The 27,251-nt window shown below is 47.2% G+C and overlaps 1 protein-coding gene across 1 annotated transcript; it reads right to left on the reverse strand.

The window, feature by feature from the left end:
• Nucleotides 1-466: 466 nt before the first annotated feature.
• On the reverse strand, nt 467-27,251 carry PLLP (plasmolipin). The gene is made up of 4 exons (XM_006863556.1): nt 27,117-27,251; nt 7,796-7,969; nt 5,711-5,833; nt 467-583 (listed from the first exon to the last, which is right to left on the reverse strand). The coding sequence occupies exons 1-4, from the start codon at nt 27,249-27,251 to the stop codon at nt 467-469; spliced, it is 549 nt and encodes a 182-aa protein (XP_006863618.1).

The following is a 27,251-nucleotide window of genomic DNA, read 5'->3' on the forward strand; positions in this document are numbered from 1 at the left end:
CTTAGGGAAAGAAACTGTGTTTTAAGAAATCAGGTTTCATGAATTTGCTCAGCTCCCCTGGGAAAAATGTTGCTCGTTAGCCTTACACTATGGTGGGTCAGGGGCCGAGACTCTGAAGAGCCTTTGTTAGTGCATTTAGTGCTGTTGAGAAAGGTGGACCCTTGCCTTCGACATTAATGTCCTCTACAGACAATGCAGAGACACCGAGAACCCCAGATCCCCCGTCATCTTCCCCTGAATAAGGGGGCTGAGGAGGAAGTCTCCACCGTTGGTCTGTTTCCAGCCTGCTCCGAGCCACCTTGGGTCAAACCAGAGGAAGGATCCTGTTTCTTAGAGTTGTGGGAGCTGGTCTGGTGAGCAAGTATAGTCCCAGCCCATGTGGCTCCCTGCAGGGCTCAGGCCTCATGCTTGTGAATTGTGAACCAGCTGCAGCCTTCAACCCCAGTGGGCCACAGGCACGGGTGGGTTAGGCATAGCTGCCAGCGATCTGACTGGTGGCTGCGTTGCTGCCCACTCCTCGCCAGGCCTGGAAGCTGAAGAAGGCGCTCACTCCATAGGCAATCATCACTAAACATGAAAAAAACTGGAAGAGAAGGGTACCAAGGCTGAGTCAATCTCAGGGGCACCCTAGGAAGAGGGGAGCAGCGAAACCAGCACCAACCAGATGCTCGGAGAGAGACACAGGTAAATAAAACCTTGATTAACAGCCCCCACAACTAACCTGAACAAGTAGAGGTCACACCAAATCACACTTAGCCAAATAGCCATATACTCCATCAACTGTTGTGGGGCTGATGGGTCCCAGGCTCTGGCATTGCAAACACTCCATGCTGGAAATAGTTAATAGTCACATAAAGGTATTTCAAATTGTGGTTAAGGATTTCAAATTGTGGTTAAGGACTATGAGGAACCTTAAACCAGGTAATATGATAAGAGTGAGCCGTAGGAGCTATTTTAGGCACATGTTATTGTTAAGTGCCAGTCCAATCAGCTCTGACTCATAACAACCTTATATAGGGTTTCTGAGATGCTGCTGGTAAGTTTGCAGTTCAAAATGACATTGCAGTCCAGTGTTTATCCTACAGCGCTCATTCTAGCTACATATCAGGAAATTAATTTTTTTACAAGGCGCCATTCATGGTCACCCTAGGAATTTTCTGGAATCCACTTATACTACTAAACTAACATCTTTGTTGTTGCTGCTTTTGTTGTTGTTGTTAAGGAGCTCTGGTAGCGTAGTGGTTACGAATCGGGCTGCGAAGTGCTATCAAGTCAGTTCTGACTAACAGTGACTCTATTTAGGGTTGCTGAGGAGAAGCTAGTGAGTTTGAACTACCACCCTTGCGGTTCAAATAGCACAGTGGTCCCATACTTACCCTACAGCGTCACACCAGGACTCCACCTTTGGCCACATTCAAAAGCTCTATGTTTGCTTCCCTGTGACTGAGTTACTGATTTCAAAACATCTTTACCCAGAAGGGTCAGGAAACCCAAGGCCTGACTAATATTATCCTACCCATGACTCTAGGCATGATATTTCACTTCTCTGAGCCTCAGCTTCCTTGCCTGTCAAAAGGGACTTGTAAGTCTGTCTTCTCTTCCTCAAAGGGAGAGTCAGGACCATCTTGTGACACAATGCATGTGTGGCCTTGTGGAGTAAATCGGAGCTGGTGTGTCAGACATGTTTCCACACCACTTAACTCGGAGCCCAATTTTGATCTTGTGAGTGCCTTGTTGTTAGCTGCCATTGAGACAGTTCTGACTCATAATCACCCAGTGGACAAGAGGAAAAAACACTGCCCAGTCTTGAGTCTTCCTCACAGTCACTGATCCATTTGTGACCACTGTTGCAGCCTCTGGATCAATCCATCTCTTTGAGGGTCGTCCTCTTCAGCATGATTTCCTTCTCAAGGAACTGATGCCTCCTAAGAAAATGTCCAAAGTATGTGAGATGAATTCTTACCATCCTCTCTAAGGAACACTCTAACTACACTTCTTCCAAGACAAATTTGTTCATTCTTCTGGAAACCCAGGTTATATTCAATATTCTTTTTCAACACCTTAATTCAGAAAGTCTAAATTATTCTTTGTTAATCATTGTCCAACTTTTACATACTGAAATATTTGTTAAGACTGCAAAGACCATGACTTGGTCAGGCACACTTTAGTCCTCAAGGTGACATCTCTGCTTTTTAACACTTTAAAGAGGTCTTTTGCCGCATATCTGCCTAATTCCGTACATTGTTTGATTTCTTGACTGCTGCTTCCATTGGCTTTGGTTGTGAATCTAAGTAAAATCCTTGACAGCTTCAATCTTTTCTTCATTTATCACTATGTTGAAATGATGATCATTGGTTCAGTTGTGGGGATTTTCTCTTTTTTTGTGTTGTGGTATAATCCATACTTAAGGCTGTATGTAGTCTTTAATCTTTATCAATGAGTGATTCAAATCTTTCTCACTTTTAGCAAGCAAGATTGTGTCATTTGCAAGTTGCAGGTTGTTAATTAATTTTTCTCCAATCCTGATGCCACATTCTTCTTTATATAGTCTCACTTCTTGAAATATTTGTTCAGCATACAGACTGAGTAAGTACAGTGAAAGGATACAATTCAAGCACATACCTTCCCTGATTTTAAACTATGCAGTATCCCCTATTCTATTACAACTGCTTCTTGGTCTGTGTACAAGTTCCACATAAGCACAATCAAGTGTTCTGGAATTCCTTTTTTGCAATGTTATCTATAATTTGTTATATTTCACACAAGTATCAATAAAGCACAAATTAACATCTTTCTGGTATTCTGTTTCCAACCAAGATCCTCTGGCAGTACCAGTGATATCCCTTGTTCCATATCCTCTTTGAATTTGGCTTTAATTTCTGGAAGTTCCCAGTCAATGTACTGTTGTAACCATTTTTGAATGATCTTCAGCAAAATTTTACTTGCATGTGATATTATTTGATAAGTTCTATGTTCTGTTGGATCACCTTTCTTTAAATTCGTTCTCTTCCAGTTGGTTGGCCAAGTAGCTGTCTTCCAGATTTCTTGGCATAGACAAGTGAGAACTTCCAGCATTGTTTCTGTTGCAACATCTCAACTGGTATTTTGTCTATTCCTGGAAACTTGATTTTTACCAATACCTTCAGTGTAGCTTGGATGACTTTTATAGAATTGATTCTTGATTGCATGCTACCTCCTGAAATGGTTGAATGTTGACCAATTCTTTTTGGTACAGTGACACTATATTCCTTCCATCTTCTTTTTATGCTTTCTGTATTGTTGAGTATTTTTGCCCAGAGAATCCCTCAATCTTGCATACTGATTTTTACTTTTCAGTTCTTTCAGCCTGAGAAATGCTGAGACTGTTCTTCCCATTTGGTTTTCTAACTCCCGGTCTTTGCACAGTTCATTATAATTCTTTGTCTTTACACGCTACACTTTAAAATCTTTTCTTTAAACAAATAATCTTCTGTTCAGCTCTTTTACTTCATCATTTCTTCAATTCATTTTAGCTACTCTACATTGAAGAAAAGAGCAAGTTTCAGAGTCTTCTTTCTTTCTTTCCTGAATTTTTAAGTATCTTCTTTCTTTGTGTATGATGTCTTTGGTGTCCATCCCACAACTTGTCTGGTCTTTGGTCATTAGTGTTCAATGCATCAAATCTGCTCTTGAGATGATCTCTAAATTCAAGTACACTTTGCTCTCATAGTTTTCCTCAGCTTCAACTTGAAATTGCATATGAGCAATTGGTGGTCAGTTTTAGAGTTGACCCCTGACCTTGTTCTGACTCATAATTTTGAGCTTCTATATATTTTCTTCCACAGATATAGTCAATTTGATTCCTGTGTATTCCATCTGGTGGGGCCCACGTGTATAGTCACTGTATATGTTGTTGAAAAAGCTATTTCCAGTGTCAGTTGTATCACCAGGGCACAGAGTTTCCAACTATCAATCCTGCTTTGTTTCCAACGCTCACATTCCAATCACCAGTAGTTTTCATTGCATCTTGATTGCATAATTGTCCATTTTAGACTTTAGAAGTTGATAAGGATCTCAATTTCTTCATCTTTGTTAAGGAGCCCTGGTGGTAGACTGCTTAAAGAGCTCAGCTGCTAACTGAAAGGTCAGTGGTTCAAACCCACCAGCTACTCTGCAGGTGGCAGCTAAGTCTGCTCTGTGAAGTTTACAGCCTTGAAAACCCTGTTGGGGCAGCTTTCCTCTATCCTATAGGGTCACTATGGATCAGAACCAACTCGATGGCAGTGGGCTCAGTTAGCATTAGTTGTTGTTGCATAAATGTGAATAATAGTCATATTCACTGGTCTTCCTTATATAGGTATGTAGGTATTATTCTTTGATGGTCTTGAACATCATGATAGATCTTGTTCTTTACGACAATGAAGGTGACAGTATTCCTCTTCAGTCTGTCATTTCCTGGCATAGTAGATCATGATTGTTGTTAAGTGCCTTCAAGTTGGTTCCAATCCATAGCGACCCTGTATAGGGCTTCTAAGGAGTGGCTGAACCACCAACCTTGCAGTTCAAAATGACCCTGCAGTCCAGAGCATTAACCCTCAGTGTCACACCAGGACTCCATAGATCATGATTATCTAATCCAAAATGGCCAATATCTGTCCATTTCAGCTCACTGTAGTCGTTGTTAGGTACTATCAAGTCAGTTCTGACCCATAGCAACCCTATATAGGGTTTCCAAAGAGCAGCTGGTTAGCTTAAACTGCCAACCTTGCGGTTCAAACCGACTTTGCAATCCAGCGCAGTAGCGCACAGTGCCACACTGGGACTCACTAATAATGCCTAGGATATCAGTGTTTATGCGTTCCATTTCATTTCTGTCAACTTCCAATTTTCCTGATACATACATTCCACTGTCCAATTATTAATGGCTATTTGCAGCCATTTCATCTCATTTTGAGTTAAGGCACAGCAGCAGATACCAAACGCGTTACTCCATCCACATCATTAAGGATGACTGCACCTTCCAACCTGCGGGGCTCATCTTCTGGCACCATTTCAGACAATGTTCCACCACTATACATAAGGTTTTCAGTGGCTAAGTTTTCAGGAGCGGACCACATCTTCCTAGCCTGGCTTAAATCTCGAAGCTTCACTAAAACCTATCCACCATGGTGGCCCTACTGGAATTTGAAATACCAGTGACATAGTTACCACCTGAATCCCCTAAAATGGTTTAACCCAAAAGGTTTTTAAATGTATACTTCTCAAGGGTAAGGGTCCTGCTTTTTAGCAGATTCCTCAACAGGGTATTTAATCCTAAATTGTGTGGGACAATAATTTGCAGCAAAGTTCAACAGTTCACCAAAAAACTCATTTGTTGTTGTGTGCCATTGAGTCAGTTCCAACTCACAGCGATCCTGTTTAGGGTTCCTGAGAGCGTCTGGGTGAATTTGAACTGCCGACCTTGCGGTTATCAGTCCAATGTGTATCCTACAGTGGTGCCACAACAGGACTCAACAATCCCATTAGCCATTACAAACCATTTCCCAAGCATTTTGGTTCATCAGTGTTTTCCTGTGCATTACACATGCTCCTCCAGGAGCCGCTGAAGACAAGTGTTAACTACTCAGGAGGTGGCAGGTGCCTGGCCTCAGACTAGGGAGCAGTGTGAGTTGAGGGGCTTGGCCGTCTGCCATGTAGACTTGCTGAGGGAGCCTGAGGGGATCATACTCACGGAAGCAGCTGCACGCTGGTTATACGGCTGGGTGCCCTTCAGGGATGTCAGCTCAACTGAAGCGGAACAGGTGATGAAGGCCGTGATATAAAGGGTGGTAGCACCAACATTAAAGATCAGTAACTGGTGGGGTGATGGAGGAAAACAGGCTTCAGTTTCAACATTGGTGGAACCTCCTGGTTCCCTCTAGTACACCCCCTTAGAGGAGTCAGAATGGGCCATCCCCATACCGAACGACTTCAAGAGGCATTTGCCACCAAGCTGGGTCAGCTGGGAGGTTCAAAGCAAGAACATGAATAGAGGGAGGAGGATGAGAAGGCCTAAAGGAGCCACTTGGAGACACCTGATAAAAACCATTCCTGATGGCCCACCCATGACTCAGCACTTCCTTTGGTTACACCAGATGCAGAAACATGGAGGCCATGTCCAAACACTGCCCCGACAGCCCTTTCTGTTCCCAGTAGCAGCACTCACCCCAGAACAAATACCAGGGGCAAGACCCCTGGAGCACCCAAACACTCTAAGCAGGATACTGAGCCTCCCACTAGAGAGGGATGGTCCCTGAGATGACAATTAGCACCAGGCACGGGTCCCTACAGAAAATCTTACAGCCTCAGCTGACTCCTCCCCTCTCCCAGCACCTCCAGACAAGCAGAACCATGTGACCCCTTGGAGTCAGTTAAAGTCTTCACCAGAGATTACAAACTGGAGACATATTTTCCTTCCCCTCCCCCACCCCAATTACCACTATTTTTTATCTGGGAGATTTTCTGTAAAAACCTGAAGATTTCATCTGATGGTGGTGTGCCCTGGAATCAATTTGTGCTCAGAACAACAATGTGTAGGATTTCTGAGGCTATACATCTTTACAGGAGCAGAAAGCCTCATCTGGCTCCTGTGGAGCCCCTGGTGGACTTGAACTGCTGACCTTGCAGTTAGCAGCCCAACTCGTAACCCACTACACTACCAGGAGCATCTTGAAGATTTCATCTAATACTGTAAAAAAAAACACAGCTTCACTAGCCACTGTTGGCTCTGAGTAGAGGCTGCTCCTTGACTACAGGTGGGTCTCCCAGCTCAGCTCATTTCACTCATCTATCTTGCCTGGGCCCTGTAGTGGGGGGTCTATGGTCCCAAATTGGCAAGCCTGAAGTTAACCTTCACCAGGTGCATTTCTGCTCTCTGGGCCGCCTGCCTGCCTGCCTGCCTGCCTGCCTGCCTGCCTGCCTGCCTGCCTGCCTGTCAAAAGGTCGAGGAACCTAAGGAACATTGTTCTGCCACCTGGGCAGCCACAGCTGTGGCAGGAGCCCCCATCAGTGCATGTGAAATACCCCAAAGAATGACCGTGAACAGGAAGCCAGGCCTCCTCCTGGCCCCAGGATCCTCTCCAAGCCCAGCACCCACTAGTAATGTGATGTCAAGAGCTAACAAACCCGGTCTGTCTTGAGGATGACTCACGTTTCCTCTGTTTAAAAAGACTTTGAATTCCAAACAATGCTGCCTAGTCCCGACATTGCGTGCCTTCCAGTCATGTGCCTCTCTTGCCTCTCGGCTCACTGAAAGCCTCAGACCCCAGCTGCAGGGGTTTTCCAGGTCAGGGAAAATGAAAAATAAAAAAGCAAACAGCAGCTTTCTCTGTGTCTGACCCGGGTACTTCTTATTTTCAAGCTCAGTCCTGGGTCCTGAGGAGGCTTCAGGGCCCTCGCCATAGAGGCAGCTGGGTAGACAGCCGGGCTGCTTCTAAGCCTGGTAATTCTCCCCAGCTCACTCTGGCCTCCAACTGCAGCTGGAAAGACCTACTCCAACGCTAGCTCGAATCCTGATCCCACCAGATCGGAAAAAGAGTCTCCTATGAATCAAATTGCGAGGCCCTCACTTCTGCCCCCACATTCTTCTTGGCTTATCTAGTTTCGGAACCCCACACCACCAACCCTTCTCCCACATGTGCTCCCCACAGGATACCCGCTACAGAGAGAAATTCCGAACCCACTTCTCACTTAGGACAGGTCACGGAGTCCTGTCAGCCACGCCCAGAAGCCAGAGGGCCTAGGTCTGCAGCCATCCCCACACCTTGCCCAGACTCACCACCAGCGGCCAGGGCACCATGTCAAACTTCATGTGCAGCTGAGACAGGTAGAGGGTGAAGACAATGATTGTCACCAGCCAGAGAAAGACAGCAACGAACATCACCCAGCCATAGGCTGGGTACAGGTAGTGTGGAGTGTCAGCAATTAGGGCCCACACCAGCAGTCCCAGCACCTGGAGGGACAAGAGAGGACAACAGTCTTCCAGAGCCCCCACAGACCAGAGGCCCCAGGCCTTGGCCATACATAGGAAAGCACTTCTCAGTCAACAAATGGCTCCTACTGTATGCCAGGCACTATGCTGGGGGTCCCGCCTGGCAACGTTAACCCCTTTCGGTTCTAAGCTGGGAACAGATGCATCAGGACACCCCTGCTCCTCCAGTGTGGATTCCAGAACCCTCTTCTGTGCCTACATGGCCCAGCAGGGAAGACCAAGCCGTGAGCTCGCCAGGGCAGTGCTGTGGCTGTTAGGTGACATGTGACACCCAGGACAGGACATAAGACCTTCACCTGGCCTCGGGAGGGGTCCAGTAACGGCTGCTGCAAGAATGCCCAAATCACCAGCACATCCTAGAGCTGGGACAAAGAACAGCAGAGAAGTGTCACAAAGGCCTCAGGGTGACCCCTCATGCCCCCTAGTCTCTGACTCTTAATTGTCCTTACAGAAGGTGATACAGGTTAAGGTGGGTCTGTCTGTCCTATTTCCAAGTGGCGAATGGGCCCCTATTCTTCTAGGGGACCAGGGTTAACGGCATGGACTCTGAGCCTGACTACCTGTTCTACACCCTGCTCCCTTCCCCAGCTGTGTGACCTCTCGGTGCTTTGCTTGCCTCCTGTGAGATGAGATAGTGACCACACGTCCTCCTCAGAGTTACTTTAAGGACCCATGAGTTTAAGTGCATAAAGTACTTAGATAAGGCCTGGCACATAGTGGGTGCAACATAAGGGTTGCTTTTATTTTTTCAAAGAGGCACCTGTCCAGTCCTCCTAGTGGACAGACTCGCTGCCTCTCCTCAGCTGTCCCATTGGCACTGTCCTCTAAGCACAAGCAGGTCTCCTGGTGTGGCGCTGTAGGATCAGCACTGGACTGTGAGTCACAGGGTTGGCAGTTCAAACCCACCAGCTGCTCCTTGGAAACCTTGTACAGGTTCACTATAAGTCAGAATGGACTCAATATCAAATAACTAAGTACACGTAGGCCAGGCAATAGCTTGGGGGGCCCATTGTACAGGGGTAGGGTTTCTCAGAACAGGTCTCACCCCCAGCCTCCTCCACCCATTGAGGTGACCAAGGATGCCCCCAGAGCTGAGTTAGGCCACTGTTCTGAAAGAAAACAAATGTTCCTGTTATAGCTGATCACAGTGTCTTCCCCAGGTGAGAAGGGGCATATCAAAGACAAACAATTATCTTTTCACTTCAAGCAAGTTCCTACAGGGTCTCAGGTGCCATCCTGTTGCCTGGTTCCAGCTTATTGAAAGGAAATGAAGTGAGAAAAGGCAGTGAACTGAAAATCACAACAGGTCCAAGTCAGGCTTTGGACTCATGTTGTTGTTGTTAAGTGCTGTCGAGTCAGTTCTGATTCATAGAGACCCTGTATAGGGTTTTCAAGGATCGGCTGATGAGTTTGAGCCACTGAACCGGTGGCTGAAACCGACCTTGTGGTCCAGTGCTTATCCTACAGTGCCACACCAGGACTCCATTTGCATTCATGCAACCAATCAATTGTATTATCCAAATAGACTTGGTCCCAGTGGTCACCTGGCACTCTCCTCTCTGTGCCAGGTACCAGGGAATGACTTCCCATTCCTTGTTTTGTTGAATCCTTTCCTAAGTAACATTGTTTGCAGATGAGTTAATTCTTACTCAGTAGAACTGCCCTATGGGGTTTCCTAGGCTGTCATCCTGACTGACCGCTAGGAGTCTTTCTCCTTCAGAGTTGCTGGTGGTGGTGATGGTGTGCTGTGGAGTCCGTTTCAACTCATAGTGACTCTACATAGGGTTTCCCAGACTGAATCTTTACGGGAGCAGAAAGTGTCATCTTTTTCCCACAGAATGGCTGGTAGCATCAAACTGCTGACCTTGAGGTTAGCAGCCCAAAGGTAGGCTCAAACCACCAGCCTTTTGATGAGTAGCTGAGCATTTAACCATTGTGCAACCAAGGCTCCCTCCCTACCCGCCACCTCAGAAACCCTAGACAGGGTCTCTATGAGTCGGAACCAACTCGTTGGTACTTAACAACAATGGACAAGGGCAGGGTTTGAACTCAGGGCTGTCCTTTGACACCTGGGGTAAGGCAAACTGAAAACTAGTCTACTGACTTCAGAGTACAACTATAAATCACCAGGCCTTTCTTCTGAGGTGCCTGTGGGTGTACTCGAACAGCCAACCTTTCAGTTAGCAATTGAATATTAGAGATTTGCAACCTTCAGGGCATTCATTGTAAATCACCTAAAAACCCACTGCCACCGAGCTGATTTCAACTCCAAGCAATTCTCTAGGACAAAGTAGAACACCATAGGGTTGCCAAGTTTGTACATCACTATGGAAGCAGACGGCCATATCTTTCTCCAGCAGAGTATGGGCTGAGCCCCCTAGCCACTGCGCCACCAAGAAAATGAGGACATTCTGCTAGTAGGAGGGACCGGGTTGGGAATTCGGTTCCAGCCCCAGCCCTGGGTTCCAGATCAGCAGGCACAACCCCTGGGCAATGAAGTGGGTGGATTAGTGGTGGGAATGCCTAGTTCCTTCTGGCCGTGCTGGCCTGGCCCTGTGCCCAGGGAGCCGCCTCAGTTCCTGCCCTTGAACCAGTCTGTCTGGTTCCTCCTGGTTGTCCCCAAGAGTGTGCCCAGCCCAGGGGATACCCTGCTCATTCACATCTGATGACCCTCAGGGGAGCTGAGGCCCATGCATCCAGTCCCTCCCACCTGCTGTGGACCCAGAGCCTAGCTGGGAGAAGGGTGTTGATGGGGGGATGGAGGGGGTGGGTGTAGGGAGGCTTACCCCAGTTTAGAGGAAGATAGTTAGGGAGACACACAACAGCCTCCTCCCAGCTGGTGGAGGATGAAGAAATGTGCCAAGACCCCCTTCTCCTTCCTTCCCAAGAAAACTCACCTCCCAGCCAAACATCCTGGCTAAGCGCGCTCAGGGCCCTGCACAGGCATTCAACCAATCCTTAAGTCAAAGCCCTGCCCTCATGGAGCTGCCATTCTACTGGAAGAGCAGTTAGAACAACCCAGTGAACAAGTAAATCACGAGTGCAGGGCAGGGTATGTGCTGGATGTGACGGGAAGCTGAGAAGGGGATAAGGTGGGCAGGCAATTTCAGATAAAGGGCCAAGAAAAGAGTAAGCTCCCCGGGTGGGAGACATCTGAGCAAAGAGCTAAAGGAGGGGAGGAGCAGAACTCTGTCTTCACCTCTGTCTCTTACCTGTGTGTCCATCTGCCCAAGCTTGCGTGGAGGTGTTCCCTTCTGGGTCTTATCTTTCTTAACTACTCTTTGACGATCACGATGTCATGATTTTATTTAACCTTTACATCGATGATATGATGTTGGCACCAGTTGCTTGTGTTCAAGATTGGGTTGAGACCCTAGCAGCTCACTAGCTGTGTGACCTCAGGCAAGTTGTTTATGTTCCTTTTTATGCTTCTGTGTCCTCATCCTGAGAATGGGGCTAGGACTGTACTTACCTTGCAGGGAAGTTTTGAGATTTAAATAAAGAAACATATGCCAGATATTTAGACCAGCACCCAACATAGGCTAAACTACCAATACATGCCCAAGGTGAAGATCTTGCATTTGTTCCTAGGGGTATGAGGTCTCCCGGGGGTAAGGAACGTATCTAAACTCAAGCACCAGGCACAGATAAGAGTGGAACTGGCCCCATCCTTATTACAGATAGGGCAGCAGGGAGGCCCTAAATACAGCCCAGCCCTGAGGCAGGCAGACCCCTTCTCCCTTTTAGGCTTCAAGTCTACAATTGTTGTTGTTGTGAAGTGCTGTTGAGTCAGTTCTGACCCATAGTGACGCTGTATACAGTTTCCAAGGAGCAGCTGGTGAGCTTGAACCAACGACCTTGTAGTTCAAACGGCTTTGCAGTCTGGCGTATTAACCCAGAGTGCCACAATAGCTAGGAGGTTATCCAAGGTTCTCCTAAGTCTGAGTCACAACATTCAACACCTGCATTGTCCAAGGGACCCCGAAGTTCTCTCTTCCCGTGGGGAAGGGACTTTACCTGTCCGTGAATGCAAAACTAGCTTGTCTCCTACCCAAAGACTCACTCCTTTTCAACCTTCCCACCTCCTGGGCAAGGGTCACAAATGGCAAGGCCCTTTTATAGATTTGCTCTGTGGCCTTGAGAGAGGCCAGAAACTAGCCTGTTTGGTCTCAGTTTCCTCATTTGGCAAATGAAAGAGCTTGGAGGGACAATCACAAAGGCCACCTCACAGGTTACGTTGTGCAGGTAAAATGGAGACACCTGTGAGGACTGTCAGGCAGCTCTGTGGCCAATGGAGAAGTTCCTCCAGAGGGAAGGAGCCTCGATCCGTGGAGCTGAGGAGGGAACCGAAACCACCACGGTGGGCCAATAGGGTTGTGGTACGCTGCAGAGCTGTCTGCTGTTGTCTGGGTGGATCACAGGACTACATTAGCTTCTCCTTGTTATTGACCCTGTATAAGGTTTCCAAGGAGTGGCTGGTGGATTTGAACTGTCAACCCTGAAATTCAAACTGACCTTTCGATCCAATGCTTATCCTACCTACATTAGTTAAAACTTCTGATATTATAAGAGATGTTTGCTGTTAAGTGTTCAGACTCATAGCAACCCTGTATAGGATTTCCAAGGAAAGAGCCTGGTGGGTTTGAACCACCAACCCTGCGGTTAGCAGTTCAGGGCTTATCCTACAGCATCCCAACAAGAATACAAGAGATGCTAGAAATCTGGATTTTAAAGTGGAATAGTCAGTCATTGTAAACATTGGCAACTAGATGAACTGTGTGAGGGACAATATGAGGACAAGGCCCAGCGCCAGCCTGCTTGGGGACATCTGACAGGGCTGGGTGGAGGAGACAAACATTCCTTCCACAGCCCCAGGTACTCCCTTCTCCCCACTGTACCCTCCAGGAAACTGAGGCCCAGGGCTTTGAAAAGAACTCTTCCCAGGGCTGCCCCTCAGTCAGGGACACATCTGGGTGCCTCAGGACACTCAGAACTTGGCCTGGCTGGGTCCCGCCTCCACCCCCCCACCCTGGCCCATCTCCCTGCAGTGAAAGGGACTCTATGGGGACAAAAAGCCACCCATTGTGTTGCAGGAGACAAAGGGGCAGGGGACAGAGGCTCCAGGCGCCTGGGTGACCACAACACCCCCACATATACTACCACCCCCACCCTGTGCAGAGGGAGGGCTTGGAGAGAGACACCTTGGGATTCCCACTGAGCACTGGGGTTGTTAGCCTCCAGCTCTGCATGAGGCAGAATCAGACCCCCAAGCCCAGCCACAGGCTTGCTGGGTCTGGGTGAGTATTTAACTCCTCCCCTGGCCAATACCGTCTAGCTTCAATCAGTAATGGTTCTAAGCTCCGACAAGGGCACACGGCAGCTAGTATCCCCACCCGCACCCAATTCCCCATTAGGGCCTTACTTCTCAGGGCCTGGGTCACACTAGGGCTTTCTAAACATGGCCTCTGTCCTATTCCTGCTCTTCCCAGAGCCTGAGTCTCAGAGCTAAGACCCCCAAGTTCTGAACATCTACCCAATGGCTGATATGCCCCCAGAGGTCCTCTAGCCCCTGCATACACCTGACACCCATGTTGAAAAGCCACCACAACTAACTTCCCTGTGGTTTCCTTTGTTGTTGTTAAGTGCCATAGAGTCGTTTCCAACTAGTAGAGACCCTGCATAGGGTTTCCAAGGAGTGGCTGATGAGCTTGAACCACCGGCCTTGAGGTTCAAACCGACTTTGCAGTCCAGCGCATTGCTCCCACCCAGGTTCCTATTCCCACTCTGGGACCAGAGACCAGGTGCCCTCCCTCAGCCAGAGGGTAGCCAGGTGTGAAAGCAGCTGCAGGATCCTGTATCAGAACCCAGGGCAACCCTCCAAGACGGGTCCCTGAAAGCCACAGTTTATGTACCCACCAGTTCACCTTCCTCCCCTTCCTCGGGGGTCTCCTGATCTACCCCCAGAAAGCCTCTGAGCCTTCCCATAACCAAGACCCCTTCATGCACACAGGACTTCCCAGGGAAGGTCTTATCCCCCACTACCAACCCGCAGGTCCCTAACTCCAGCCCATCACTCACCCTGCCAGGCTCCCAGTACACTTCAATCCTAGGGCCCCAACTCGCAAGTAAAATACGTCAGTTATGCCCTTTCACAGATGAGAAGATTTGAGCCTGGCCCAAGATCATACCCATAAGTTAAGGGGCCCAATCATTCTCTGGTTCAGCAGATGGAGAAGCCTAGAGCTCCTCTCCCCGTCACCAGGTACACCAGAACTCCAACTTCCAGGAGATAGGGACACTCACCTGGCCACTAATTTGTTTGGAAGGGGCATCGACGCATAAGAGGCCAGAGCAGAGAAGGGACAGGGGCAGATCCTAAACCCAAGGCAGGTTAAGATATAGGAAGCTTCAGTTCTCATCATCCAAGGGTGGGGTGGGTAGCACCCCAAGTAGACCCCTATCCTCCCACACGCCTGTTGAACTCCATTATGGAACTTCATTAGCCTCATGAGGCCTCGGCCTCCGCCTGCTGGGAGAGGGGCTAAGGAACAGACTAAAGTGAGGGTCAGCACACTCCCAGGAGATGCCCTTCCTGAGACTGGTTTTAGCCCCAACTCTGGTACTAGTGTTCTGGGTGAATTTCAGCAAACTCTATGCCCATCTCCTCTACTTCAAGGAAACTCAAGGATGGGGGCCCATCCTGCTAATTTCACGGAGTGACAGGTGTGGAAACGCTTATCTGTAATCTGACCCTCCCCTCTCCCCCAACTAAAGCTGGAATGTTCCAGAACAGGTCCAGGTCTGTCCCTAGCAGCTCACACACTGGGCCCTCTTCGCCCTACTTGATTTACAGTTCCCACCATCCTAGCTTCTTGCCCTTCCTTCCCTGGGCTTCTGAGGGAGTCCTTGGCCTCTGATCCCAGCACAAATAGGAGGGGCCTGCCCATGTTCTGCCAGCATGTCCATTCCCAATTGCCATGGGGCCAGGGCAACCACCCCAAAGTCAGAATCCCGCGCTCAGTCAGAGGGAAATGGGAGTCAACTTCACTCATAAGACAAATGCAAAACACTGCCACACTGATCCACTCTGTTTAACCTCTCAAACTGGGAACATAAAGCAGAGAGAAATCACATGTTAGGAGGCTATGGGGAACAGACACCGACCAGGAGTCATGCTGTGGCTGGGGTAGAGATGGGGAGCAAATGGCTGTGACCCCTATGGAGGCAGTTTGGTAATCTTGACCCAAATCACAAGCACACGTGCCCTCCTGCCTAGTGTTCACTCCCCTTTTCTGGAAAGGTTAACTTGCAGATTCACTGCCCCCGGCACTGGGCACTCCCGAGAGATGACTCACTGCAGTAGGAAGTGATCAAGCAAAGGAATGGAAACATCCCTAGGGTCTGTCAACACAAACCAGCCACCACAACACAACACGGAGTATCATGAAGATACACTGGACTGACACACAGATGTCCAATTTTGCTTAGGAGGAGCAGCATTTATGTTAAAAGTGGTAGAATCCTTTGTAAAGGGATACTAATAATGGTGATAAGTGGAACATGTTAATGTCATTGAATTAGAAACGTGGGAAGCTGTGTTGGTGCATGTTTTGGTGTGTATATTTTCACTGCAATTTTTTTTTTTTTAATCCTGAGGCAAGAGAATAGACAGACCTCCAGTAGCGTAGTGGTTACGAATCGGGCTGCTAACCTCAATGTCAACAATTCGAAACTACCAGCCGTTCCTCAGAAGAAAGATGAGGCTTTCTGCTCCCGTAAAGATTTACAGCCTTGGAAACCCTATGAGGGGTGGTTAGGAGCGGAGCCGACTCCACAGCATATAACCGCCACCAACAATCACACCTTGTTAAGTGAAAAAGAAAACATGGGACAGAATATGTCCCTTGAGTAGAATTGTGGCTGTTGTTGTTTAGTGCTGTCAAGTCGGTTCTGGCCCACAGTGACCCTGTATAGGGTTTTCAAAGAGCGGCTGGTAAGCTTGAGCTGCCGACCTTGCGGTTCAAACTGACTTTTCAGTCCAGTGCATTAAACTACAGTGCCACACCAGGAATGGGGAGGTAGAATTCATAGAGCCTATTGTTGTTGTTGTTGTCAAGTGCTGTCAAGTCGGTTCCAACTCATAGCGACCCTCTATAGGGTTTCCGAGGAGTAGCTTGAACCGCCGACCCTGCAGTTCAAACGGCTTTGCAGTCTGGCGCATTAACCCACAGCGCCACACCAGGATTCCATAAAGCCTATTGGCTCTAATCAAAGAGAGAGCGAGGCGGAGATTTCCTCTCTACTGTTTACTACTGTTTTTTATTCTTGAGCATTGTCAGCATTGTTAAGTGCCATCTAGTCACTCCTAACTAACAGTGACCAGGAGGTCAGTTTGAACAGCAAGGCTGGTGGTTCAAAATCACCGAGACTGTGTATTGGGTACTTTGGGCATGTGCTGAGGAGGGACCAGCCCCTGGACAAGGAAAACAGTTGCTCCTTGGGAACTCTATGAGGGTTGCTGTGAGTTGGAACCAACTTGAAGGCTCATAACAACAAATAGGGTTTCCAAGGAGTGGCCTGTGGGTTTGAACTGCCAATCTTGTGGTTAGCAGTTCAGTGTTCATCCAACAGTGCCACCCCAAAACTCTTCTTTCTTTCTCACACAGAGCATATGGTGGACTTGAACAGCTGACCTTATGGTTACCAGCCCTATGTATAACCCACTACACCACCAGGGCTCAATGTCTTACCTATTTTATGAAATTAATAAAGGTATAGGAAAAAAGAGAGATACACACACTGCCACAGGGGCTGATAAAGAACAAACGCCCCTTAGGGGAAACAGCCACAGCGTGGTCCAGAACAAGCACACAGTACTGGCATCTGTAGCTTTTTGAGTATATAGGTCATGCATCAACTCTCCCAGAAATGATACACAAGTAATTAATGTTGGTTGCCTCGGGCAAGGGCAACTAGGGGCACTGGTCAGGGATGAGAGCGAATTTTACACTATCCTTGGTACTTTTTAAAAAATGTTTCCTGTATGTCTGTATAACATTCTCAAATAGTAAAATAACTATTTAGAAAAAATAGAGAATTAGCTAATGGGTTGACAGTCTGAGAGACTGTTAAAGGTAAGAAGGCAGGGGGTAACTCAGCAGTAACATGAAGAGTCATCATGCACGGGATGTGAGGGAAGCAATTTATTGCACAAAGGGTACAAAATAAAACTATCAATATTTTGTAAAAAAAGAAAGCAGTGTAAGGATGAAAGCTTTTCAAAATAGGGTACCCTGGGGAAAAGCATTGGTAATTCAAGGCAAGCTTGGGCTTTATCGGCAATTTATTGTCATTGTTATTGTTAAGTGCCCTCTGGTAGGTTCTGAAAGTCAGCAGTTCAAACCCACCAGCTACCTTTCAGGAACCCCATACAAGGTTGCTATGAGTTGGCACTTTAATAACAACAATTGGTTCTGACTCATAGTGACCCTGTAAAGGGCTTCCAAGAAGCTTCTAATAGGTTTGATTTGGGGAGCTTTCTCCCTTGGAGCAGTTGGTGGGCACAAAGCATCAGGCTTCTCTTCAATAGCTTTATATTTTCAAGGACAGTGTATTTGTATAATGCTGAGTTCTGTTAGCCAGTTATGACTCACAGTGACCTGACCGTACGTACAATAGAAGTCCTGCCACCCTCACAATTCCCGTGTGGGAGCCCATTGTTGCAGCCACTGTGTCAGTCCATCTCACTGAAGGTCTCAGGGACCCTCTACTTTACTAGGAGTCCTGGTGGAGGATAAGCACTGGACCACAAGGTTGGTTTAAACCTCAAGATCGGTGGTTCATATTACCAGCTGCTCCTTGGAAACTATACAGGATCGATATGAGTTGGAACCAACTCTACGGCATTCAACAGTAAGAACTTTACTAAGAATGATGTCTTCCTTCTCCAGGGACTGGTCCCTCCTCATAACGTGTCCAAAGTAGCCAATATGAAGTCTCACCATCCTCTCTCCTAAAGAGCATTCTGGCGGTACTTCCAACAGATTTGTTCTTTCTGCCGGCAGTCCATGCATTCAGTATTCTTCACTAGCCAACGTAATGTAAATGTAATGAAATGTAATGTAATGTAAATGTAATGTAATGAAATGTAATATAATGAAAACACACGCTCTCCTCCCCAGGCTGTGCACAGTCAAGGTGGACCTAAGGAAGGCAGATGAGCAAACAGGGCCTGGAATACTGCATTAAAGAGCATTGAACCCATAAATTTCAGTGGTGTAGAAAGCCCTGGGAGTCCCCAACAACTGAGGACTCCTAAAATCTCTTAGATCCAAAAAAATCTCTTCTACACATTTCCTTCCAGGAAACCAACTGGGGACATTCAGACCCAGCCCTGTCCCCACCTGAAGAGCTGGGTGTCAGGCTCACCATAAAGAACTTTAGAGAAAAAGAGGAAGACCCCCAACGAGATGGATTAGCAAAGTGGCAGCATCGATGGACTCAAGCGTGGCAACAATAGTGAGGCTGGCCCAGGATCGAGCAGTGTTTCCTTCTGCTGTGCATAAGGTCGCTATGGGTCAGTACAGACTCAATGGCACCTAACAACAACAACGAGCATTCCCAAATGCACAGGATGAAGCAGGCTGCCTTCAGAGGGACTGAGCTCCCTGCCCCTGGAAGTCTGCGAGCTCATGTTGAAGACACCACTGAAGACCTCTGAAAGTAAACATATGATCACTAGGATTCTTAATGTTATTGTTGCTGAGTGCCATCAAGTTGGTTCTGACCCATAGCGACCCTATATAGGGTTTCCAAGGAGCGGCTGGTGAGCTTGAACCACCGACCTCATGGTTCAAATGACTTTGCAGTCCAGTGCATTAACCCACAGCTCCATACCAGCCACACTAGGATTCTGAATAGGTTTCCCTTTTTTCGGCCTATGCCACTGTTGTTGTTAAGTGCAGTCAAATCGGTTCTGACTCATAGCAACCCTGTATGGGGTTTTCCAGGAGTGACTGGTGAGCTTGAATTGCCAACCTTGTGGTTCAAACTGACTTTGCATTCCAGTCAGTGCTTTATCTTGCAGGGCCACACCAGGACTCCATGCATATTTTCTTGTTGTTGTTGTTAAGTGCTGTTGAGTAAGCTCTGACCCATAGGGACCCTGTATAGGGTTTCCGAGGACCACGTGGTAAGATTGAACCACCGACCTTGCAGTTCAAAGGGCATTGCAGTCTGGCAAATAAACCCACACCAGGACTCCATATAGGGAGGTTATTTTAATTCCAGAAAAAGCAAGTGGCTTGAAAAGTTAGGTGCGACGGGGTTTATAAAGAGGAGGGAGAACTATAACTCAGAGGACCCATGGGCTCCTGCCCACAGCACCACACACAAATATTATTCTCCCTGTAAAGAGCAAAGTAATTCTTTCTGAATTGACTTAGATAACTTGTCTTTGTAGATTCTTTGTCTCTTTGAAAAGTACATAAACCTAAGAGGTCTCCTCCAAAATCTGGTAGCCAGCTCTCGGAAATGTAACTTCAGTTGATCCTCTTCTACCAATGGAAGGAGTAACATTCTCAGATGGTCCTGCCCTGTCACCTGGCCAGCATGATTAGAAAATCAACAACTATCTTGAAATCTTAAAAGTAATGGGTCACCTTAGTTTTATTTGTTGTTGTTAGGTGTTGTCAAGTCAGTTCCGACTCATGGCGACCTAATGCCCAACAGAAGGAAACACTGCCCAGTTCTGTGCCATCCTCACAATCATTGTTAAGCTGCTGCCACTGTGCCAATCCATCTTGTTGGCAGTCTTCTTCTTTGTCGCTGACCCTCCACTTTACCTAGCATGCTGTCCTTCCCCAGGGATTCGTCCCTCTTTACAACATATCCAAAGTATGAGACACAAAGTCTCACCATTCTGGCTTCCAAGGAACATTCTGGTTGCACTTCTTCCAAGGCAGATTAGTTTGTTCTTCTAGCAGTCCATGGGACTTTTCATCTTCTTCTTCAACACCGTAACTCAAATGCATCAATTCTTCTACCATCTTCCTTATTTACTATCCAACTTTCCCATGAATGTGAAGCTACTAAAAATACCATGGCTTGGGTCAGGTGCACCTTAGTCCTCAAACTGACATCCTTGCTCTAGAATACTTTAAAATGTTTAATAGGAAAATTAACAGACATCTTTGATTTTAAGACTTTTCTTACCCAAGAAAAATTAACAACTTTCTTTGATTTGAAGGTTTTCCTTAACCATGAAAAAGCTGATCCAAACTGCAAAAAGCCAAACTCAAACAGCTCTATCACAATGCTGTTGTTGTTGTTGTTGTTGTTGTTAAGTGCCATTGAGTTGATTCTAACACATAGTGACCCTGTACAGGGTTTCCGAGGAGCAGCTGGTGGGTTTGAACCGCCGATCTTGTGTTTATCCCTACAGCACTACACCAGGAGTCCCTAACACAATGTAAATCTGTTTTATCCTAGAGAAGAAAAGGAGAGCTGTCATTACCTCCTAATTTAAGTCTTAAAAACCTACTGACCACAGAAGGATGAAGGCCAAATTATTAACATCCAGGACAACAGTAAACAGACGCTAGTTGGTCTCAGCAAAAGGGGAAGGCGGAAGTTGACGGGTCCTCTGACTATAGTTCTCCCTCCCTTTATAAAACCCATTGCACCTAACTTCTTCAAGCCACTTGCTTTTTCTGGAATTAAAATGACCTCCCAATATGCATGAAGTCCTGGTGTGGCCCTGCAAGATAATGCACTGGACTGCAAGGTTGGTTTGAACAGCAAGGCTGGAGGTTCAAACTCACCAGCCGCTCCTCAAAAACCCTATACACGGTGGCTACGAATCGGAACCTACTGCAACAAAATATGCATAAAAAATAAGCGCTCAGAATAAACCTTATGTTCAAATTCCAGTGTGTTTTTCTTCTTTTTAACATAGCTAAGATTCCTTTCAAGTTCTTCTCCAGGTTTCCTGTAATGAATTACATTCTGGTTTAATGCTTATTATAATAAGAAAACTTTTTTCTCTTCTATCTTTGAGGAGAGGTTTTCTGGGTCAGGAATAGATTTCATTCTTTAGTAACTCTCCCCAAATAATATGAAGTTCAACCAGCAATAAGCAACCCTTCCATTCCACCATAGAATGTGCTAAGCGCTTGGCAGGTATTATGGCCTTTATGCCTCACAACCCTGTTAGCTCCATTCACAGCTGAGGAAACTGAGGCTCAGCATAGCCTGAACTCAAAGCTCTCTGCTTCCAGGCATGTGCTCATCAGTGCTCCATGGGTCTTGGTGCTACCATTGGTGTTGTTTAGTGATGTCGAACCTGTTCCGACTCATAGGGACCCTATGTGGGGTCTCTGAGGGGCAGTTGGTGGGTTTGAACCACCGACCTGGCAGTTAACAGCCCACTGCTTATCCCGCAGCACCACATAGGAAGTCCTGGTGCTACCATGGCAGCTACAAGTTAGAAACTGGAGGGTCACCCCCAACCCCAAGAGGTAGGTCAGAAAGGGCTGAATGTGACAGACACAAATGACCCTACCGCCATAAGATACTCAAATGGCGTCCATGTCCTGGGCCTTAAGAATACCTTCTGACTGCCCTGCCATTGTACAAACAGCCTTCTAATCCCCATCTTCACGTAGCTAAATACTTCAGTGGTTGGTAAGTATCAGCTCTGACTCACATCGACCCTGTATAGGGTTTCCAAGGAGCAGCTGGTACGTTTGAACCACAGACCTTGTAGTTAGCAGTTCAGTGCCTACTTATCCTGCAGTTCAGTGCCTACTTATCCTATAGTGCCACACCAGGACTCCAACTACCCTATGTTGTTGTTAATGCCGCTAAATCGGATCTGACTCATAGCGACCCTGTATAGGGTTTCCAAGGAACAGGACATAGACGTTTCCCCTCAGGTTTCCAAGGCTTAATCTTTATGATGGGGTGCTGTAGGGTAAGCACTAATCATAAGGTCAGCAGTTCAAGGCCACCAGCTGCTCCTCAGAAACCCTACATAGGGAGGCTGTGAGTCAGAACTGTCTCCAAGGCACTTAACAACAAAAAGGGTAGCTATGAGTTGGAATAGACCTGGAATCAATTTAGTGGCAATGGGTCTGGGTTTGGGGAATTTCCCTGGCTCCCAATGAGTTTGCCTTTCTGAAGTTTCCTCTCGGAAGCACACTGGGCCCACCTCCTCTGGAAACAATAGCTCGAGCCAGGTTTTGGATTGCCAATCTCAGCGAAGATCCTGGTTCTACTCATGAGACCCTGGATGAGTCCTTTCCCTCTGAGTCGTTTCTTCATTAGTAAACCCTGGGAAGATCATCCTTCTCCACAGAACTTGGGGAGGACATTAAAACATGACAGCAAAGTGGGCACTTCATGGCCATTCAGGTTTGGAGAACTGCCACAAGCACAAGACTAACTATGCACAGCATTCTGCCACCTGCCACCCACCCAAAGATCTGCAGAAAAAAAACTCCCAGGCTGTGATGATCAAGAGAATCTCAGAAAGTGCAAATGCAGAAATCGACAAGCATGAGTCAAAAATTATCTGCACTCTGGCTGTAGAATTTATCTTAATTAACTTTTAGAAAAAACAAATACATCATTTTTCAATGTAATCTTTTTGTTGTTGTTTTTAAATACACTTTGTCCATCTGTCAACAAGCTTTCACATTCCCTTATTTAAAATGTTTAAGGCTGAGCTGTGAGCTACAAATGGACTGCTATCTTCACTTCATCATCAAAGGTGAATCTTCATCCTCCAAGGGCTGCCTTCAGGGGGCCAAACAGGTGAAAGTCTGATGGGACAAGATCAGAACAATAGGGAAGATGCTTTAACAGAGTGTCAACTGTGTGGGCAGAGGTGTGTAAACGTGCATTGGTCATGCAAGATCACACAGTCCTTGGATAGCAGTCCTCTGCGTTTAATCTGAAGTCTAAGTTTCAGCTCTTTAGTAAACATCTCACTGTAACGAGCACTGTTGAACCTTTTTACTGATAGTGTTCCAATCCTGGCCCTTGGGAATCCCAGAAAACTGTAAGCATCAATTTTCCAGCTGATGGTTAACTTTTGAACTTTTTCATGGCCAGCAATTAAGGATGCTTCCATTCCATACTTTGCTATTGACTCTCATGCTTGTAGTAATGAATCCATGTCTTGTCAACAGTAATGATTTTTTTTTTTTAAAGAAACTTTTACCTTTGAGCATCGGTCCAAATTTTGCTTGCACATGGCCAAACGCGTCTGGCTTCTGTGAGTTGTTTTGGTACGCATCTCACACAAACTTTTCGAAACCAAAGTTTGTTGTGGATTATTTCATAGGCAGAGCCATGGCTGATTTGCAAATGATTTGCCACATAACCCACTGACACTCATCTATTCGACAGAATCATTTCGTGTGCACGTTCAATGTGGCCATCAGCCATAGATGGGCATTTTAATATAATCAGAGTGCAGACATTTTTCATTCACTCTTATACATTCAAACTTGTCTACCTTCTTAGGAGTAGTCCTGGTATAGTGCTGCAGGATAAACAATGGACTGCGAACTGCAAGGTTGGTGGTTCAAACCCACTAGCCACTTCTTGGAAAACCTATACAGCAGTGGCAGGGAATGTCTGGTCCTGCCTCGACAACTGTAGTTGCAGCCATCACATTGTTGCTGTTGTTAATTGTCATAGAGTCAGTTCCAACCCATAGCTACACTGTATAGGGTTTCCATGGAGCGGATGGTGAGTTTGAACCACCAGCCATTTGGTTCAAACTGACATTGCAGCCCAGTGCATTAACCCACAGCACCACACCAGGACTCCTTAGCCATCACATTTTGTTGCTGTTGTTAAGTGTCATCGAGTCGGTTCCAACCCATAGCAACCCTGTAAAGGGTTTCCAAGGAGCGACTGGTAAGCTTGAACCACCAACCTTGCAGTTCAAATGGACTTTGCAGTCTAGTGCATTAACCCACAGTGCCACACCAGGACTCCAGCCATCACATTGTTGTTGTTAAGTGCTGTCGAGTCGGTTCCGATTAGAGGTGAGTTAATTACATGTTTGACCAAAAACAGCAGGCTAATTTTTAAATTGATAATTTTGTATGGCCTACAAATGATGTTATAAATTTTGGCAGAAAAAAGATTCTCCAACTTCAGCACTGGACTGTAAACCATAAGGTCTGCAGTTCAAACCCACCATGTACTCCTTGGGAAACCCTATACAGGGTCATTATAAGTCAGAACCAACTCCATGGCACTTAACAACATCTCCTTAGGTGACTATCTAGATAAATCCAGCAAAGGTTTGTTTGTGCTGGGTTTTTTTGTTGTTGTTGTTGTTTACTTGCTTTTGCCTATGCTGCTCGGAAGCTCAACAGACTCAATGACTTTAAATTTACTAAAGAGTCCCAATACAAAGATCTCTTGTTTCCCTTTCTGTAAGTAGATCCTCTGGAGTCCTGATGTAGCACTGCTGGATAAGCACTGGACTGTGAATCACCAAGTCAGTGGTTCAAACCTTATCAGTGCTCCTTAGAAACCCTATCCAGGGTCACTGTGAGTCAGAACCAACTCAAAGGCACTTAACAAGTAGATCCCGTAATTCCATCGTCAACTTTAAAAAGTATATTACTGTATCTCCTCTGTCATACTCCATCTAGTATTCTCTCTGAACTAGGTGGAGTGGTAAATCAGTGAACACTGGCCAACACCTGTGAAGAATTCTGAATTTTCTTCAGGACACAATCTTTGCTGGACAAAAACATGCCTCCTTCTCAAGGATCCGGAACCTTCCAACTCAAATCCCTTCCTCCCACCCTACTTTGAACACGTCATCAAATCCTGGAGAAACATAGGGATGGGGAATTCATTACCCTCTTCCATTTACTGCCTCCTCCATGTAGCCATTCCTGACCCCTCCAGAAGCCCAAACTCAGGCCATCTCCTAAAGTGGCCAATGGCTCCTGGAGTACAGGCTTGGGGTTCCCAACAGCCCTTGACAACACCAGACTCTATAGTTCTTGGAAACGTAACTGAGTGATAATTAAGAGCACGGGTCATTAAAGGCAGACCACTCTGCTTAAAACCCAGCTCTGAAACTCCTGGTTGTGAAATCTTGGGCAAGTAACTGACCTCTTAGCCTCAGTTTCCTCACCTGTAAAATGGAGATAATATAGCACTTGGGGAAAGGCCTGGAGCCTAGTGTGTGCCTGACAGATAAGAGCCACTGATGTTACTATTACAGCTTCCTTGTAGATGTTGGTGCTTGTTTGGTAAACCCTTGTCTCAAACCCAATGGAATTGCAATTGCCAGAGAAAGGACTCAGAAAGCAGCTTCTCCAACAAGTAGGCTGGCAAAAGCTTTAGCTGGCAAAAAAAAGACATCTCATTCCACCCCTAATTGCAGGGGGGCAAAGGAAGCCCACCCCCTCATTCCCAGTCTCTGGGAAGTCTGGAGACTAACTGCTGAGGTCTCTTCCACTGCTCATTTACAATGGGCTTTCCCTTCACACCTGGTATGTCACTAATGGATAAGCACTGGATCACACAGTTTGAACCACAAGGTCAGCAGTTCAAATCCACCAGCAGCTCCTCAGAAACCCTACATAGCGTCGCTAGGAGTCAGAATGGATTTGAAGGCACTGAGCAACAACTCCCCTCACCAGGGCTCGGAAGGCGGCACCTGACATTGTCCCCCCTAGACCAAACACACAGTGTTTCGCTGGCAGCGCTCTGTACCTAAAGTCAGTCCAGAAACTGAGCTTCTCCCCATCTCCAGGGTGGAGAATCTCAACCAAAGTATTACTTAGGGAGAGGAATTTCTAATGCAGATTTCTAGGCAGCCATAGCTGATATTCAAAAACCCAGTTCCATATGTTTTTCCAGAGGTGTGCTACAAGAATCTACATTTTAAATACACCCCTCAGGGAGAGTCTTAGGCTGGAGAGAGGGAGGGGTCACAGAGATTTGTGAAATCCGAAATTATCAGTGACCAGAGGGGCAGATTGGATTCCAGGTTAAGCACCAACAGTAGCCCCACCCCACCCTTCTGCTGGGGGTTGGCAGTCTTGACATGAGACAGCAGGACAGGACCTTCTGATGGATTGTAATGGAAAAGGATCCTGGCCCAGCTAACCAAAACCCAAACCCAAACCCATTGCCCTGGTTGGGAGTAGAACTTGCTCCTATAGGATTTCCAATGTTGCAGATCTCTACAGAAGCAAACTGCGATATCTTTCTCTCCTGGTACCACTCGTGGGTTCAAGTATCCATCTTTCGGTTAGCAGCTTAATGCTTTAACAACTGAGCCACCAGGAGTCTTCACTGCACCCTAGTCTCTGAAATGGACCAGATGCCGAGGACGCCGCCCACAGGGACAACCACCCAACCTCCTAAGCTCTCACACAAAAGGGACTGTAGTGAGAAAGTTAACACCCCATGTCTGCTTCTTTTGGGGTCTGCTTATGGGTCTAGGAGGGAAAAGAGTCGTTCATCTGGTTTCCCAACCAAACCGGCTGAAACTCGCAGGTCACCCAGTGAAAGCCAGACCGACCTGGCTCCTCCGCTAGCGGCCTCAGGGCCATGCCTAAGTATATATTCTGGGGAAATGGATGTGTCCTCTCGATTAGGTGGGCAGTGTTCCGGGGTGCAGCCACGCGAAGCCGCCGGGAGGCCGGCAGAAGGTGGAACTTAGAATGGACTTTGCCTCCAGCTGGAGGACACTGTCCTGGCAGAGTGAGTGCGTGGTATGCACATTAATTGTAATGTGGGCACTTCGGTGAGTGAGTGACCGCTAGTGACGACGTTGGTGATGGTGGGTGGGGGGTGATAGGGTGTTGGCGAGGGGGCACTGTGTCCGTGGTGCACGGTGGTGCCCGTAGGAATTGCAGCGGGGGCATTTCATAATGAGAGGGTGCCTGGAGTTTTCCAGGGCATCCGTCCTAGAGGCAGCCCCGGGCAGGTATGGAGCGTCTGCGCGCTTTTGAGCCGAGGTGAAGACGAGCAGCCCCTGAGCCCTTCGGCCCCCAAACACCGCCCCCACACCCAACCCCCAGACAGGATCGCCCGACCCCGCGGCCCTGATCGCGCTCACCAGCTGCAGCAGCATGAGCGCACCGATGGGGGAGCGCACGAAGCCCAGGTCCGGGCGAAGCGACAAGGCGGAGGGACCGGCGCCCTGCGCGGGGCTGCTTGTCCGCGTGCTCACTTTCGACGGGAACTCGGCCAT

This window comes from Chrysochloris asiatica, unplaced genomic scaffold, assembly GCF_000296735.1.
Source record: "Chrysochloris asiatica unplaced genomic scaffold, ChrAsi1.0 scaffold00055, whole genome shotgun sequence".
Lineage (NCBI taxonomy): Eukaryota > Metazoa > Chordata > Mammalia > Afrosoricida > Chrysochloridae > Chrysochloris > Chrysochloris asiatica.